Raw genomic sequence first — 18,605 nt, 5'->3', positions numbered from 1 at the left:
CCCCCCCCCCCCCCCACCATGCCTGACTAGACTTGTCCTTTTACTCCTCCCCTGGTTGCCACCACTCACTCTTGACACGTTACACTAATCTATGTCCTTCGTATGCTTCAGCAACCTGTTAGCGGGCGTCCATCTGGGATGGCAGCCATGCAGACCAATTTGATGAAGTGTGTGCATATGGTCCAAGCACTGACAGGCTGATCACAGATGAAAGCAGGTTCACACTGAGCACATGCGAGTCTGGAGACGCTGTGGAGAACGTTCTGCTGCCTGCAACATCCTCCAGCATGACCGGTTTGGCGGTTCCCCCACCATTAACCTCTGCAGCAATGCTGGCAATACGCATACACCCATTTGCAATATAATGTAGGTTCTTGCTGATAAACCCAGTCGCTCCCCTGTCCTTTTAGTTTTTTGGGGGAATCCTTGGTCCCACCCAACAGAATTATGTAGATAGGACAATGACATGACCAAGACAGTAGAGGCTGACCGAGGATGCAGTCGTGCTCTCTAGCCAGATGTATATAGTCGTCATGTTAAGAGGAGACCGTGCATTTCTATACTGATGAAGCTTCATGCTCGACAGAAAACAGGACTGAAGAGACTATATTAAATCATTGATTACTTCTCAAAGAAAAAAAAAAAAAAAGAAAAAAAAAAAAAAAGTGTAAGAGCAAAGCTGTATGACTGTCATTGGGTTCATCTTGGTGTACTGCACAGAGTTATCTGGGAGCGGCCCCGCTCACCGGCGTTTTAGCGTTTCCCGTCATTAAGTGCTCGGCTAAGATGAAAGAAACAAGAGTTCACCCCACCTGCAGAAAGAAAGCAAAAAGGTTAGTATCTATGGAAGTGGCCAAAGTCATCACACAGTCTATAGCATTTAAAAGCCTGTACAACAATTCCTGCTTTCCTTATTAACCCTTAACATTGAGGCAAATGATCTGTATTCACACAAAATCCCAGAACATAGCCAGAAAGTTCTGTCATACGGGGTGGTATCCAACTCAACGGAATAGAAGGGTGCACTATACCATTGAGCAATCACCAGAGGATACCCCCTGAAATTACAGGTGTGGTGTCCCAGTACCGCATTTCATTCGGTACTTATCCATTTATGGGTCCCCATAGCCAGAGTCCCTAGGACGTAGGGATCCCTGTAACCTAGTCTACCCCTAGTTGCCTCTATCTTAACGTATAATTAGTAATTTATGCATAGATAATATAAATTAGTATAAATGTAAATAAATGGTTAACTACTTGTTTCCATGGTGTCGCAGGGCCTTCGGGTCATGTGATGCGTTCCAAGCCTCACTCTGGATGCGTTTCAGGCCTCACTGGTATCTGTAGCCTTGTTTTGGTTTTATAATGTATATAGATCCTGTGACGTAAGCAATCCCATCACACCATGTAAGGTGAATGGCAGACATTCGGGCCAATCAGATTCGCCACACCCCCTGCCCATATAAGGGAGCGGCCACGTTTCTCTCTTACCTCGTGGGCTGTCAAGCAAGCAAGACCTGTACAGCAGTAATTGCAGTGAGTTAGGCCCGAGCCTTGCGGCAACGGCTGAACAATTATAATTATAGAGTATCACCTCCCAAACACTCTGCAGCATCTCCGGACCCAATACCTCCCCTAAATCCGGACGGATCTGCAAATCTCTTCCTAAATTAAGAGACTTATTGTCTAGCTCAAGGTCCGCAACTACTGCCAGTCGCTAAGTAACCAAAGGACTGTTTGTATGAGACTGTTACTGTACCGTGAATATTGCAAGAACTTCAGTAAAAGTTATTCAAGTTCAAGTTCAGATCTCCTTGTGGACCTTCAGTTATTTTATGCACCTATCGTTACTGGGAAGGGCGGCGGTAGGCCGGAACACTGATTCAGCATACCAGCCCTCACCCTGGTGTCAAACTCTTCTAGGGTTAACATTAACCCCTTATATACCTATACCATTCCACCACTACCATACACCCCCCCCAAGGGCTACCACACAGGCTTTTGGCCTTGATCAGGAAATGGAGGGAGCCCTTTGGATACATTTAATGCATATAATGCCTTGACTGAAGTATTGTACAGTATGACATCAGACCAGCTGTAGTGCACAGCTTTCGTATGTCATACTTCTAGATTGACAGTGCAGTTTTGCCCATCCCCACTCACCTTTGCTAGTTACACTGTAAACTCCATTAGATTCCTAGTCATCCCTTCAAAGCACACTCAATGGCGGACATAATCTTCTGTAGCTTTGCATTGTCCACGTATCCATCTCCATTCTAATAGACAGACATATAAAGAAAAGGTTATTGTATATTGAAGAGTTCCATAACCTATTATTGTTTGTTTCAATTCCACCAATTAATGGTACATAAAAAAAAAAAAATAAAAAAAAAAAAATAAAAAAACCACCCTCGTCATTGAAGATTACAAGACATGGCTGCTTCCCTCCTTAAACGGGTACTCTGGTGGAAAAAAAAAATATATATATAATATATTTTTTTTAAAATCAACTGGTGCCAGAAAGCTAAACAGATTTTTAAATTACTTTTATTAAAGAAATCTTAATCCTTCCAGCACTTCGCTGCTGCATGCTCCTCAGGAAGTTGTGTAGTTCTTTCCAGTCTGGGGTGTCATGCCAGAAATTGTGGGGGTCCCCAGTGATCAGATGTTTTTCAACAGAGTATCCCTTTTAATTCAAGTCTGAAAATTAACCCTACCCACTGGTGACCCAACACTAGGGAGGGACTGCTCAAGTTATAGAAAAATAGAATGTGTCAACAGATCAGAACCATTTGGCCCATCTAATCTGCATCCTATCAATAGTCCCTGGCCCTATCTTATATGGAGGATAGCCATATGCTTATCCCATGCATGTTTAAACTCCTTCACTGTATTTGCAGAGACCACTTCTGCAGGAAGGCTGTTCCATGCATCCACTACTCTCAGTAAAGTAATACTTCCTGATATTACTGCAAAAACCTTTCCCCCTCTAATATAAAGTTATGACCTCCTGTGACGGTTTACTTAAACTACACTTTTCCAGGATTCCCTTTATGTACAAGAGTCTATCATATCCCCTCTGTCTCTTCTTTCTTCTATACATGTTAAGGTCCTTTAACCTTTCCTGGTAAGTTTTTATCCTGCAATCCATGTACTAGTTTAGTATCTTCTCTGAACTCTCTCTAGAGTATCTATATCCTTCTGGAAATACGGCCTCCAGTACTGCGCACAATAAGCGAGGTCTCACCAGTTATACCTACAATGATTTAGAACATACAATACATTTCCTAAGTTTTCACACCCTTTTACTTTAGTCATTTTGTTGTATAAAATAAATCAAGTTTCCTCCCATCAATCTGCACTCCATAACGCACAAAGTAAAAACGGAATATTGAATGCACTGTGTGCTTAGGTAACTTTAGTATTATGTCTGACATAAAGCACTTAACACCAAAAGAATAGACATGAGACAAGATCTGCAGAATAGGGCAGTCACCCCATAGAACAAAGACACGTATGGTTGGTAATAAACAGAAGACCTGTCAGGTGCACAGCAACCAGCATAGGATACTAGTGAGGACGTAAACAAGCAAGAGGAGTTAACACTTGAAATGCTCAGACACCCTGTTATAAGGAAGACCTTGTATGACTGATGATTTCAGCTGCTAGGATCCCAGAATAGATTATACAGTATCTTGGAGTATTCACCCCCCTTGACTTTTTTCGTATTTTGGTACATTACAGCCTTAAAGCGTACCCGTCAGATCCAACAACATTTTTTTTTTTAAAATATATCCCTCAGTACCTAATCCTGACCATGTACATCTAATTTATATGTGTCTAGCACATTTATTTATTTATTACACTTAATTTAGCTCACTAGTCTGAATTCCTCTCAAAGGGAGGGGGCGTGGCCTCACTGTGCAGGTCTCCGCCCCCTCCCTCAGTATGCTGTCTGCTCACAACTCCCAGCTTGTCCTCACTGACAGTAGCAGGACACAATCTGACAGTGGGAGGATTTTTCCTCCAGCTCTGAGCCCTGCGCTCACAGCTGTCAATCAAGGAAGTCTGTCCATGACATAGGTGATGATGCATGGACACAGCAGGACTAGTATGTGTCCTAGCAGGCGGGGGGGGGGGGGGGGGGGGATTATTTCTGTATGAAATACTGAAAAATTTCTAATGAAAGCAATTGCAAAACCTATTGGTTATACCATGGGTGTCAAACATGCGGGCCCGCATGCGGCCCACAATGAATATATTTGCAGTCCAGACATCCCTGTGTCCCCAAAGATGTTTTCGGGACACAGGGATGCCCCCGTCAACTCTCAGTGGCCCAACGTTAAAAAGTTTAAAAACAGAGGGGCCACCGGGCAATAGCGCATGCTGGGACGTCACTGACGTCCCGTGCGTGTGCCCATAGCAACAGAGGCGCAGAACATTGAGCTAGAAGACGCGTGCTGGCCAGCATGACAAGTGAACAGCGGCACGTCAGCTTCAGTGCTCAGACCACCGCTCCTCTGGTCTCTGGACCTACAGCTATGGCCGGACCGGAGGAGTGGTGGTCAGAGCACTGAAGTGGGGCAGTACACAGGCATACAGTGTATATGGCTGGAGGCTGTATGTCTGTGGGGGAACTGCACTGGGCACCTAATGTGGGGGAACTGCACTGGGCACCTAATGTGGGGGCCTCGTATTGACATTCACTCCCACCACGCTCCCAGAAGTCAAGGGCCGGCGTTACTACGTCCTTTTTTGGATGCGGCCCACATAAACCTAAACCTTGTTTTTTGGCCCATGTTAGCCTTTGAGTTTGACATGCTTGCTTTACAACATATCAAAAGTTTTTGTATCTGACAGTGCCTATTTAAGTTCAATGTTTTGTTAATTTGAATGTTATGTAATAGATCAAAAAACACAAAAGTTAGTGAAGTGAAATGAGAAAAAAAAATAAAATAAAACTATTGTTTAGAAATAGAAAACAGAAAATTGGCATGTGCGTATGTATTCACCCGCTTTGCTAGGAAGCCCATAAAAAGCTCTGGTGCAACCAATTACCTTCAGAAGTCACATGATTGGTGAAATGATGTCCCAGTACAGGTACACAGTCCTGTACTACCTTTAGGCCCTGTCAGGTTGAGTCCCTCAGTGACCTGCGGGCTCCCCCTGTTGGTTTTTATAAAGGTGTGTATATCACTTTAATGCCTAGACAGGATCCCCATGTCTGGATAGTATAAAGGACCTGTGGGAGGTCTCAAGCACCTGTGTAAGCTGTCACATGTTATGTTATCACATTTTCTCCCAGAGAGAAACCTTTGAGTCACAGCTTGACAAATGGGCTTTTGTCCAGCCCCCCACTATAAAAAGGGGCATCCATTACAATTCACTCTTTTGCTACCAGATCTTCTGCTGCAAGCAACTGTTCTCTCTTCCATCTCAAGTCTTTGCTGAGGCAGCAACCACCAGAGATCTCAGGACAAGTGATCAGCATCTGGAAGGTCCAAAAGCTACAGTCTCCAGTCTATGTCTGCTGTCACTGAAACTAGTCAAGTCTAATTACAAGTCAAGTTTATTACAAGTACATTGGTCCAGCAAGCTGCAAGGTCCTCTGGATCCTGGCCACCTCTCTGGGAATCTGTCCTTAGCTGTGAAGATAATTACACCTGTCTTCTACTCAGTTAAGCCTCCTTTGACCATAACTGGTTGTGGACTCTTTATTCAGTACTAGCCCGGGGGATAGTGGGGAATCTGGGCGTGTGGTGTTCTGGACCCCGAAAACCACACTGGCGTAACAAACACATGGGTTAATAACATCAGATTCCACCACTCACACCGCCACACCCTTGGTCCCGCCATTTACACCGGTGGTCCACCACACACCTGTGTGCAATCTAAGTGTCACATGGTCTGTCATTACATATACACCTCGTTTTTTGAAAGGCCCCAAAGGCTGCAACACCTAAGCAAGAGGAATCAGTAACCAAACACTGCCATGAAGACCAAGGAACCCTCCAAACAAGAAAGGGACAAAAGTTGTTGAGAAGTACAAGTCAGGGTTAGGTTATAAAAAACATACAAATCTTTGATGATCCCCAGGAGCACCATCAAATCTATCATAACCAAATGGAAAGAAGAACATGGCACAACAGCAAATCTGCCAAGAGACATCAGCCCATCAAAACTCACAGACTGGGCAGGGAGGCCATTAATAAGAGGAAGCACAGAGACCTAAGGTAACCCTGGAGGAGCAGCAGAGTTCCATAGCAGAGACTGTAGGATCTGCACATAGGACGACAATAAGCCGTACCCTCCATAGAGTTGGGCTTTATGGCAGAGTGGCCAGAAGAAAGCCATTACTTTCAGCTAAAAACAAAAAGGCCCGTTGTGAGTTTGTGAAAAGGCACATGGGAGACTCCCAAAATGTATGGAGGAAGGTGCTCTGGTCTGATGAGACTAAAATTAAAACTTTTAGGCCATCAAAGAAAATGCTATGTCTGGAGCAAAACCAACACATCACCCAAAGAACATCATTATTCAGCAGCTGGGACTGGGAAACTGGTCAGAGTTGAGGGAAAGATGGATAGTACAGGGATATTCTTGAGCAAAACCTGTACCTGATGCACGATTTGAGGCGGCTGGGACGGAGGTTCACCTTCCAGCAGGACAATGACCCCAAACACACTGCTAAAGCAATACTTGAATGGTTTAAGGGGAAACATGTAAATGTGTTGGAATGGCCAAGTCAAAGCCCAGATCTCAATCCAGACTTAAAGATCGCTGTTCACAAGAGCAAATCATCCAATGTGAAGGAGCTGGAGCAGTTCTGCACGGAGGAATTGGCAAAAATCTCAGTTGTAAGATGTGGCAAGCAACTTATCCAAAGAGACTTGGAGCTGTGATTGCTGCAAAAGGTGGCTCTACAAAGTATTGACTTTAGGGGGGTGAATAGTTATGCACATTTACTTTCTGTTATTTTGTCCTATTTGTTGTTTGCTTCACAATGAATAAAACATCTTCAAAGTTGTGGCTACGTTCTGTAAATTAAATGAACACAACACACAAATTCTAGGGCACTGGTTAACCATAGTTAAGTGGCATCTCCACATTTGCCAGAACCTGTTACTATAGAAGTGATTGAGGTTCCTTAGGGGAGGGACATCTTCAGATACCCTACTGATATGTACAATACACAACCTTGAGGCTTGGTTTGAGGCTAGGTAGTTACCTTCTTTGAATGCACAAGCTTCCCATTAACCGACACTTCAAACCACCCAGTGGCTGTCGGGGTACCTTCGCCATCCTTTGCAAAAAAAAAATTAAAGTTAATGTAGTGAGCCGCCATTCTGTGTAATACATGCTAAAAATTTAAAAAAATGCAAGCATCAAATAAAGAGTGTACTTACAATTTTCAGCTGGCCTGGGAACCTTTTTTCTAGGTCCTTCCTCAGCTGCTGAAACTATAAAGAAATTCACATCCATCACATCTGGACTGGATCAACAGCAAGCAAAATCCTTCTGTCCCAACCACATAATTCAATATATTACCTAGCTTTTTTGAGACAGATAATGAAACATGTTTTTTTTCTCTAATATGTTTCTAGTTTGTGATTCTAACTTATTTTTAGTACAATTAGGTATCCACTTCGCTTGAGCAGTTTTTACCAGCATTTAGAGAAATTCTTTACAGCAAGCCTGAACATTGACTTTCGTGGGAGAGTTTTCTAGGCTTGTTCTGTGACCTGTGCAGTGGCCATTGTGCAGGGAATAGGGAGTCTGAGCTTTGCCTATCACTTATTGTGAATGGTCTGATTCAGTCTTCATTTTACTGGGGTCGCCCCTTTTATTGTAATCCTGCCTATGATTTTCTAATCTAGTTAGATGGAAAAAAAAAAATCTAAAAAAATATGTATAAAACCTTGATTTAATCAATAAAAACATTTATTGAGGAAACATTCCCTTTAAGCAGCGTTTCCCCAAATAGAGCACCTCCAGCTGTTGAAAAACTACAACTCCCAGCATGCACGGACAGCCGAAGGCTGTCCGTGCATGCTGGGAGTTGTAGTTTTGCATTTGCTGATGACGCATTGGTTGGAAAATGCTGCCATTAAGTTATACTGAACAATATCACAACAGGCTGTAAAGCAGAATATTCTTCTTTACAAGTGTGTGACCTGCTGACATCTAGTGGCCAGAATATGATCAGGTGACTTTCTGCCATCTCATTCCTCACTAAGCTTAGGGCTTGTCCACACTTCAGACATTTAGCTGCTTGATGCAGGCGCCACTTAGACTGTCGGCAGAAGGACTGCGCGGACGTGCAACCATTGCGGTCCGATAGAATCTCACCTAAAAGGAGGAACATGTTCATTCTTTGGAAGTCATTGAAAACTATATGACTCAACCAGTGGAATTTCTGCAGTGTGGACGAGCCCTTACTTTAAGCGGGCAAGTATAGGTGGAAAAGTACTGACACATGCATTAAACACCCCCCCCCCCCCACCATCCCATTTTTAAGAACAAACTTCACCACAGCAAGCATACAATGATTGGGGATTTTTATACAGAATGCCCATCAATGCCACTCTCACTCATAACCACATCATAATGGCCAAATGAAAGGGTTAACAAAAATTGCAGACCCCATGAAGCTCATCAGAAAGATCTAAGACACGTTCCTCATTTTGTAGCCACATGAGATTTGACTTACCTTGGGGCGGTACCCTCAGGCGCCACTAGAAGGTGAAAGAAAAAGAAAAAATTACAATAGAAACGCTTTATTGACCAGTCGGACTCATTTACTCTATCAGGAATGTTATGTAAAGAGAGCTACATTGTGTAACGTGTCTATTATTTAACAACGACAAGTTAGTGACAAAGTGCACACCCAAAATAAGTTCTCTACAGCACAGTCCGCACTGCTGACCCTTACCCACACAAGACTGGGCTGCCCAATTCGGGGTGTGCATGTATACTGCAATTGCGTGGGAACTTTATGGATTCAGGGGACTCCCACGATCTCCGGGCCGGCACCCTGGCTGTCATGCCACCTCCCTTAGACATGAATAGAGGGGCATGGGTGACATCACGACCATGGCCGCCTGAAGATGGTGTTCTGAATATAGCCAGGAAAACGCAGGGAGGTTCCAGAGGCCGGATCCCCATCCCCCGCCCTCTCGTAAGTCAAAGAATATTTGCCAAGTCCATTATATCCCTTTGATTTGACATGATGATTTCTCATAGAAAGACAGCCAGAACGTAACACTACAGTTCATAGTACTCCGAAGTAGAGGTAGAAGAGTAGAAAGAGGGCAACTCACCAGGCTTGCGGTTTAGCAGTTTTTTTTATTCAAACAACATCAGTGTAGGTGTACAGCATGCTACCTAGCCTCCAAGCAGAACACACTGGCGTCCACCCCGTAAGGAGAGACGCATGCTGTACACCTGCACTGATGCTATTTGAATAAAAGAAGCTGGTAAACCACAAGCTTGGCGAGTTGCCCTCTTTCTACCTCTATTTCAGAGTACTAAGGACCAGGGCTGTGGAGTCGGACGAAATTTTGGGTACCTGGAGTCGGCAGCTGGGGACCCCCGGTATCATTACTGCACAGAGAGAGTTCGCTCTGTGCGTAATGACGGGTGATACAGGGGCCAGAGCATTGTTATGTCATGGCTCCGCCCCCTGGTGACGTCACTACCCGCCCCCCTCGTCACACCCCCTGCCATAGACTTGCATTAAGGGGCGGGCCGTGATGTCACGAGGTGCAGGGCCATGAAGTCACACTGCTCCGTCCCCTGTATCGCCCGTCATTACGCACAGAGAGAACTCGCTCTGTGCAGTAATGATGGCGGGTGCCGCAGCGGCGATCCCGGGGGTCCCCAGCAGCGGGACCCCGGCGATCTGCCATCTTATCCCCTATCCTTTGGATAGGGGATAAGATGTCTAGGGGCGGAGTACCCCTTTAAACATGACTATGGGATTCTACTAGGGAAATCATGTTTTGTAATAAATGCCCCTTCCTGGATCCTCCCACTGCCCCATCTTCAGCAGCAGATCAGCACACAAACTGTCCAATACAGTAGACTGTTGGCTTCCCAGCCAGTAGTCCTGTGGTAATGACATGTATGTTGCCTTTCTTTCCTTCAAGGAATGTATAAAATACATTTGCATATTAATTACAGAGGAGTCGGAGTATTTATCTACTGACTCCACAGCCCTGCTAAGGACTTTGGGGGGAGATTTATCAAAACCTGTCCAGAGGAAAAGTTGCAGAGCTTCCCATAGCAACCAGATCGCTGCTTTCATTTTTGAAAAGGCCTGTGAAAAATGAAAGAAGCGATCTGATTGGTTGCTGTGGGCAACTCAGCAACTTTTCCTCTGGACAGGTTTGTCCCTTTGTTCCCGAGAGAGTTGAGCACGACATGCGCCATTCAGGTACACTGCTGTAGACGACTAGTAGGGAACTAAAGTGAAAGGAATCGTCTTTATTCCTCTGTGGTATATTGAACTACAGTTCATAGTACAGCACATTGCGTAACAGTGACACAAACACACAGCAGCGAGTGGACAGGCATTGGGAAAGAAAATAAATAAATAAAATAAACACACGTCACATGGTAGTGGAACAGTAGCAGTCAAGCAGATTTCACGCCAAGGATTCTGCTACCTATTGACCTCAATGGGACCGCAGGAAAACTGCAAGTAAACCTCTATCTAGGGAGCAGAATCCACAGCTGATTTCCCGCAGCATGAAGTTTGTGGCAAATGTGGTGCACATGAATGTACCCTTAGGGTAGGGTCACACACCGCGCATCCAGAGCACATTTGACACTGCAGATGCGCTTCCGGCTTTCTTGACTGCCGGCAGGAAATCAGACAGAGCTATAGGGAGAGAGAAGCTTGCTTTGACGTCGCTCTGTGGCTACTCAAGGTTTTTTTTGTCTGTGCAGGATAGGTTATCGATATCAGATCGGGGAGGTAGTGACACCCAGAACGACCACCGATGAGTTGTTGGCCAGGGACAAAGCCACCTTCTTCCAGCTCTGTTTGACTTAATGGATGCCATACAACGACACTGTATGCCTGTACAGTTGCACATGTCAGAGCCTTCTGAGCCTTTTCATAACCAGGGTGCCTCCAACTGTTGCAAAACTACAACTTCCAGCTTGCCCGGACAGCCAAAGGCTGTCCGGGCAGGCTGGGAGTTGTAGTTTTGCAACAGCTGGAGGCACCCTGGTTGGGAAACATCGTTTCCCCAGTTGGGAAACCACTGTTTACGGGAGCAACTGATCCAAAATAGTGTTTCATAACCAGGGAGCCTCCAGCTGTGGCAAAACCTACAACTCCCAGCATGCCCGGACAGCCTTTGACTTTAGGAGTTTTAGTTTAGAAACAGCTGGAGACACACTGGTTAGGAAACACTGCTTTAGACTGTTTCCACGAACATTAAAACGTGGGGAATGTCTGCTGGAAAATACAGGCGGGCATTTCGCACGTTTGAAAAGTCCGGTGGGCACTAGGAGTCACTTTGACGGCAATGCATTTCCTTGCGGACTACGAACAACCTCTGCCCGTGAGAACATGCCCTTTGACAGAAGTCAATAAGGAAGTGTGAACAGAGTCTTTCCTGGTCTGCATGGACCGCTCTGGTCTTGATAAAGGGGTATTCCGGGATTTTCTCTTTATTTGACTATGCTACAGAGGCTGTAAAGTTAGTGTAGCCCATATAGTCTATGTACCTGTGTGTGATGAAGCAGAAAGGTAGCGCTGTCCGCTCATCCACTGATGACCTGGGATGCACACCTGTGTTATCGTACCCGCCAGTTCCGCCCGACTTCAATGCAAACCAGAGCCGGTTCTGGAAGTGCGGTTAAAACTTGCTTTATCTTGGCAAGTAGTCACAATACAGATGGGAACGTCTGACACGTTTCGCACCGGCAGGTGCTTAGTCGTAGACACTGCGAAACACGTCAGACGTTCCCATCTGTATGGTGACTCTTTGCCAAGACATAAAGGAGGTTTTAACTCCACCTCCAGTGCTGGACATCTTGTGTGCGATGGTGGTCTCACAATTCTTATGTGGTTTTTGCCACAATGTTTCCCAGGTTGCAACGTGGCCCGAGACATTACATCACTAGTCTGAGGGAGCCTGTCTTTGTTTCAATGGTCTGAGTGACCACAGGGTGGGAGGGAAATCATTCTGCTGCAGGCACCCTGGTCAGAAAACAATGGTCTGTCTTTCACGGAAAGGATCACATTTGTGCTTCAATGGATGGGGTGGCTGATGTGTGGGAGGGAGAAAAGTGACCTCACACTTCTAAACAAGGAATCATGGGACTTGTAGTTTGAGGGAACAGACTCTAACAGGAACTAGCCAGCTCACAAAAATATCAGCGTTACGGTAATCTCACAACATAGCCATTTAGCCCCCAGATCCTTTCTAAGGCTCCTTTCTCACTACATAATTACTCAGTTTTTGTCTTAAAATCGGCAGTAAAATGGCAGTTACAAAATCCTATATGGCCATTAAAAAATCCCATTATAGTCTATGGTATTTTTCTAATAGCCGTTTTAACCCGTTCTTAATAACGGCTGTTATTTTATGACGGAAGATAGTAACAGGAGAAATAGTTCATGTATTGTTTCTCCTGTTACTATCTTCCGTCATAAAATAATGGCCGTTATTAATAATGGGCTATGACGGGTTAAAACGGCTATTAGAAAAATCCCATAGAATATAATGGCATTCTCTAACGGCCGTATAGGATTTTGTAACTGACAATTTTCTGACGGCACTTCGAAAACGGAGTAATTATGTAGTGTGTAAGGGGCCTAAGCATGTCCATTACTGTCTGCCAGGTACCTAATAAAATAGTTGCGTGCGTAAATATCCGAACTATTAAAATAAAATGTAAATGATCCCGTACGGTGTGAACGTAAAAAAAAAAAAAAAAAAAAAAAAGTACAAAATAGCTGCTTTTTTATAACATTTTATAAAAAAAAAAAAATTAATAAATAAATAAAAAATGTAATAAAAGTTTTGTATAAGCAAATATGGTATTAATAAAAAGTACAGATCATGGCGCAAAAAATGAGCCCTCATACCGCCGCTTATACGGAAAAATGAAAAAAAAAAAAATAAGTTATAGGTCTTCAAAATAGGGGGATTTTAAACGTACTAATTTGGTAAAAGTTTGCGATTTTTTTTTTTTTAAGCGCAACAGTAATAGAAAAGTGTATAATCATGGGTATCATTTTAATCGTATTGACCCAGAGAATAAAGAACACATGTCATTTTTACCATAAATTGTACGGCGTGAAAACAAAACCTTCCAAAATTGCGGTTTTCTTTTTAATTTTCCCACACAAATAGCATTTTTTTTGGTTGCGCCATACATTTTATGGTAAAGTGAGTGATGGCATTACAACGGACAACTGGTCGCACAAAAAACAAGCCCTCATACTAGTCTGTGGATGAAAATATAAAAGAGTTCTTTTTTGAAGGAGAGGAGGAAAAAACAAAAAAAACGTAAAAATAAAATTGCCTGCGTCCTTAACCCCTTAAGGACTCCGGGTTTTTCCGTTTTTTGCACTTTCGTTTTTTCCTCCTTACCTTTTAAAAATCATAACCCTTTCAATTTTCCACCTAAAAATCCATATTATGGCTTATTTTTTGCATCGCCAATTCTACTTTGCAGTGACATTAGTCATTTTACCCAAAAATGCACGGCGAAACGGGAAAAAAAAAAACGCCATTTTGTAACTTTTGGGGGCTTCCGTTTCTACGCAGTGCATATTTCGGTAAAAATTAAAATGATTTAAAATGATACCCTACTTATATAGGTTTGATTTTGTCGCACTTCTGGAAAAAACTTTAACTACATGCAGGAAAATTTATACGTTTAAAAATGTCCTCTTCTGACCCCTATAACTTTTTTATTTTTCCACATACAGGGTGGTATGAGGACACATTTTTTTTGCGCCGTGATCTGAAGTTTTTATCGGTATGATTTTGGTTTTGATCGGACTTTTTGATCACTTTTTAATGGTATAAAAAGTGACCAAAACACGCTTTTTTGGACATTGGAATTTTTTTGCGCGTACGCCATTGACCGTGCGGTTTAATTAATGATATATTTTTTATAGTTCGGACATTTTCGCACGCGGCGATACCACATATGTTTATTTTTTTTTACACGGTTTTATTTTTTTTATGGGAAAAGGGGGGTGATTCAAACTTTTATTAGGGAAGGGGTTAAATGACCTTTATTAACACTTTTTTTAACTTTTTTTTTTGCAGTGTTACAGGTCCCATAGGAGACCTATAACACTGGACACACTGATCTCTTATACTGATCATTGTTATCCCATAGGGACCTATAACACTGCACACACTGATCTCCTATGCTGATCACTGGCGTGTATTAACACGCCTGTGATCAGCATTATCGGCGCTTGACTGCTCCTGTCTGGATCTCAGGCACGGAGCAGTCATTCACCGATCGGACACCGAGGAGGCAGGTAAGGGCCCTCTCGGTGTCCTGCAAGCTGTTCGGGATGCCGCGATTTCACCACGGCGGTCCCGAACAGCCCGACTGAGCAGCCGGGTCACTTTCACTTTCGCTTTAGAAGCGGCGGTCAGCTTTGACCGCCGCTTCTAAAGGGTTAATACCGCACATCGCCGCGATTGGCGATGTGTGGTATTAGCCGCGGGTCCTGGCCGTTGATGAGCGCCGGGACCGAAGCGATATGATGCAGGATCGAGGCGCGATCCCGCTTCATATCGCGGGAGCCGGTGCAGGACGTAAATATACGTCTTGCGTTGTTAAGGGGTTAAAGGGTAGCTCCCACCATATTTTTTTTTTTGCTAGCCCCACTGCAGAGTCCGGCAGCGGGCGTGCAGGGACAGTGGCGGCAACAAGGTGGCGGAGGGGATGTGCGGGAGGAGTTGCCTCCCAGCCAGTGGCCGGGGAGCCAATGCGCTCGCTCCCGCCTGTCTGATTGACAGGCAGGGAGCGAGTGCAGCCTAACTGAAAAAGGACTGATTGCCACTCCAAAATCAGTCATTTTCAGTAGCCGGTTTTTAAATGTAAATTAAACCATTTTAATGAAAAAAATAAAAAAATAAAAGTATATTAGAGATATGTTGTAGTACAGAAGTACTACAACATATCAAAAAATAAAGTTGGTGACCGTGCCTATTTAAGGTCCAAAGGTCCTTAAGGGGTTAAAAACATATCCTTTTTTTCTTACAAAATGGATGCAACCAGACATCATTTTGCAAATTGTATACCGTTTTTTAACTGTATACGGGTTAAAATTTGTACACACTTTTTGATACAGTTTAGTCCAGTTTTAAGGAATCCGTTTTCCCCATCAAAAACCTGATACGGGAAACTAATGCAAAAAACGTGGTGTGAACCCAGCCTAAGATCAGGAGGTGCAGAATAAAACAGTGTTTCCCAACCAGGGTGCCTCCAGCTGTTGCAAAACTACAACTTCCAGCATGCCCGGACAGCCTTTGGCTGTCCGGGCAAGCTGGGAGTTGTAGTTTTGCAACAGCTGGAGACACCCTGTTGGGAAACACTATTTTGGATCAGTTGCTCCCGTAAACAGTGGTTTCCCAACCAGGGTGCCTCCAGCTGTTGCAAAACTACAACTTCCAGCATGCCTGGACAGCCTTTGGGCATGCAACAGCTGGAGGCACACTGGTTGGGAAACACTGATATAAAAGGTTCTCCAGATGCCAAAACTACAACTCCCAGCATAGCACAGCCCCATTTAAATCCCCCATACAGACCCCCACATCTCCTGTTACCCCTCCCTCTACCAGAAGACATTCTCACCAGTACACCACATAGACCTCGACCATCTGCGTTCCAGGCATGTCGGATACTTCACTACTTGTCCTGCAGCTGTCACTGAGTCACCCGGAAAATCTCCACTGCTGATAAATACCAGCTGGCCACGCCCACACTGCTGGGTCACCGTTCCGACTGCACCACATGACAGAGGGGGGGAATCTGAGACTGTACCATTCCACACCCTGAGCTATAATCCCACACAACATCATCCAGTGAACACGAAGAAGTGATAACCAGACGATGTCTTCCTCTTACATATGTCTAGTAAGATATAAGCCGCTCTGGTGAAGGATTCGTTGTAATGTAACCCCTGGTTTAGGAATGGAACCTTCCAGAAGAAAGCTGAGAACCTGAGGAGGGGTCCTGGGGCAGCTTTCTGCAGATGCTTCCATGATATTTTGGGAGTTGTCTCACAGGATAGGATCACACTATGGGATTTCCAGATAAAATCCGGCCAGAGATTCCGAATGCAGCCTGAATCAGTCAGCGCTAGGACCGTGTGGACGTTGCCGTCTTCATAGACGGCAATGTCGGCGGCATGGATTCCACCTGAAGAATGAGCGGGCTCTTTATTTTTGGTGGCGGAATTTCAGTGCCGGAATATCCATTCTGTAATGTGCGCTGTGCAGCAAAATCCCATTGCCAGAAATGGAAATCTGCTGTATCGGAATTTCCCAGTGGAATTCCCGTTGTGTTATTCCACTCCGAAATTCCGTAGTGTGAACCTAGCCTAAGGGTAAGATGACACTACAGGGTGGGCCATTTATATGGATACACCTTAATATAATGGGAATGGTTGGTGATATTATCTTCCTGTTTGTGGCACATTAGTATATTTGAGGGGGGAAACTTTTCAAGATAGGTGTGACCATGGTGGCCATTTTGAAGTCGGCCATTTTGAATCCAACTTTTGTTTTTCCAATAGGAAGAGGGTCATGTGACACATCAAACTTATTGGGAATTTCACAAGACAAACAATGATGTGCTTGGTTTTAACGTAACTTTATTCTTTCATGAGTTATTTACAAGTTTCTGACCACTTATAAAATGTGTTCAATGTGCTGCCCATTGTGTTGGATTGTCAATGCAACCCTCTTCTCTATATACTGCTATATACTGCTATATACACCGCAGGAGAAATGCTAGCACAGGCTTCCAGTATCCGTATACACTGCTATATACTACTATATACACTGCAGGAGAAATGCTAGCACAGGCTTCCAGTATCCGTATACAGTGCTATATACTACTATATACACCGCAGGAGAAATGCTAGCACAGGCTTCCAGTATCCGTATACACTGCTATATACTACTATATACACCGCAGGAGAAATGCTAGCACAGGCTTCCAGTATCTGTATACACTGCTATATACTACTATATACACCACAGGAGAAATGCTAGCACAGGCTTCCAGTATCCGGATACACTGCTATATACTACTATATACACCGCAGGAGAAATGCTAGCACAGGCTTCCAGTATCCGTATACACTGCTATATACTACTATATACACCGCAGGAGAAATGCTAGCACAGGCTTCCAGTATCCGTATACACTGCTATATACTACTATATACACCGCAGGAGAAATGCTAGCACAGGCTTTCAGTATCCATATACACTGCTATATACTACTATATACACCGCAGGAGAAATGCTAGCACAGGCTTCCAGTATCCGTATACACTGCTATATACTACTATATACACCGCAGGAGAAATGCTAGCACAGGCTTCCAGTATCCGTATACACTGCTATATACTACTATATACACCGCAGGAGAAATGCTGGCACATCCTTCCAGTATCCGTATAAACTGCTATATACTACTATATACACTGCAGGAGAAATGCTAGCACAGGCTTCCAGTATCCGTATACACTGCTATATACTACTATATACACCGCAGGAGAAATGCTAGCACAGGCTTCCAGTATCCGTATACACTGCTATATACTACTATATACACCACAGGAGAAATGCTAGCACAGGCTTCCAGTATCCGTATACACTGCTATATACTACTATATATACTGCAGGAGAAATGCTAGCACAGGCTTCCAGTATCCGTATACACTGCTATATACTACTATATACACCGCAGGAGAAATGCTAGCACAGGCTTCCAGTATCCGTATACACTGCTATATACTACTATATACACCGCAGGAGAAATGCTAGCACAGGCTTCCAGTATCCGTATACACTGCTATATACTACTATATACACTGCAGGAGAAATGCTAGCACAGGCTTCCAGTATCCGTATACACTGCTATATACTACTATATACACCGCAGGAGAAATGCTAGCACAGGCTTCCAGTATCCGTATACACTGCTATATACTACTATATACACCGCAGGAGAAATGCTAGCACAGGCTTCCAGTATCCGTAGTTTCAGGTGCTGCACATCTCGTATCTTCACAGCATAGACAATTGTCTTCAGATGACCCCAAAGACAAAAGTCTAAGGGGGTCAGATTGGGAGACCTCAAGGCTACTGGATATGCGAAATTGCTACATGATGATGTGTTTCCCTCTTTATGTACTGAAGCTGCACGTTCACTGAGTTTTTCCAGCAAGATGGTGACCACCACATTATGGGTGTCTAGAAACTGTTCCTAGATGAACAGTTTTCTGGAAAGTGGATTGGTCGTCATGGGCCAGTTGAATGGCCCCCAAGGTCTCCCGATCTGACCCCCTTAGACTTTTATCTTTGGGGTCATCTGAAGGCAAT

At 44.1% G+C, this 18,605-nt stretch overlaps 1 protein-coding gene across 1 annotated transcript; it reads right to left on the bottom strand.

The window, feature by feature from the left end:
- Window positions 1-617: 617 nt before the first annotated feature.
- SELENOW (selenoprotein W) lies at window positions 618-15,973 on the bottom strand. Its single transcript, XM_056539053.1, has 6 exons — window positions 15,844-15,973; window positions 8,708-8,732; window positions 7,404-7,457; window positions 7,226-7,300; window positions 2,164-2,276; window positions 618-812 (listed from the first exon to the last, which is right to left on the bottom strand). The coding sequence occupies exons 1-5, from the start codon at window positions 15,882-15,884 to the stop codon at window positions 2,202-2,204; spliced, it is 270 nt and encodes an 89-aa protein (XP_056395028.1). The 5' UTR covers window positions 15,885-15,973; the 3' UTR covers window positions 618-812; window positions 2,164-2,201.
- Window positions 15,974-18,605: the final 2,632 nt, after the last annotated feature.

Source organism: Hyla sarda, chromosome 9 (genome assembly GCF_029499605.1).
Source record: "Hyla sarda isolate aHylSar1 chromosome 9, aHylSar1.hap1, whole genome shotgun sequence".
NCBI lineage: Eukaryota > Metazoa > Chordata > Amphibia > Anura > Hylidae > Hyla > Hyla sarda.
This window is presented reverse-complemented; position numbering and strand designations above follow the sequence as displayed.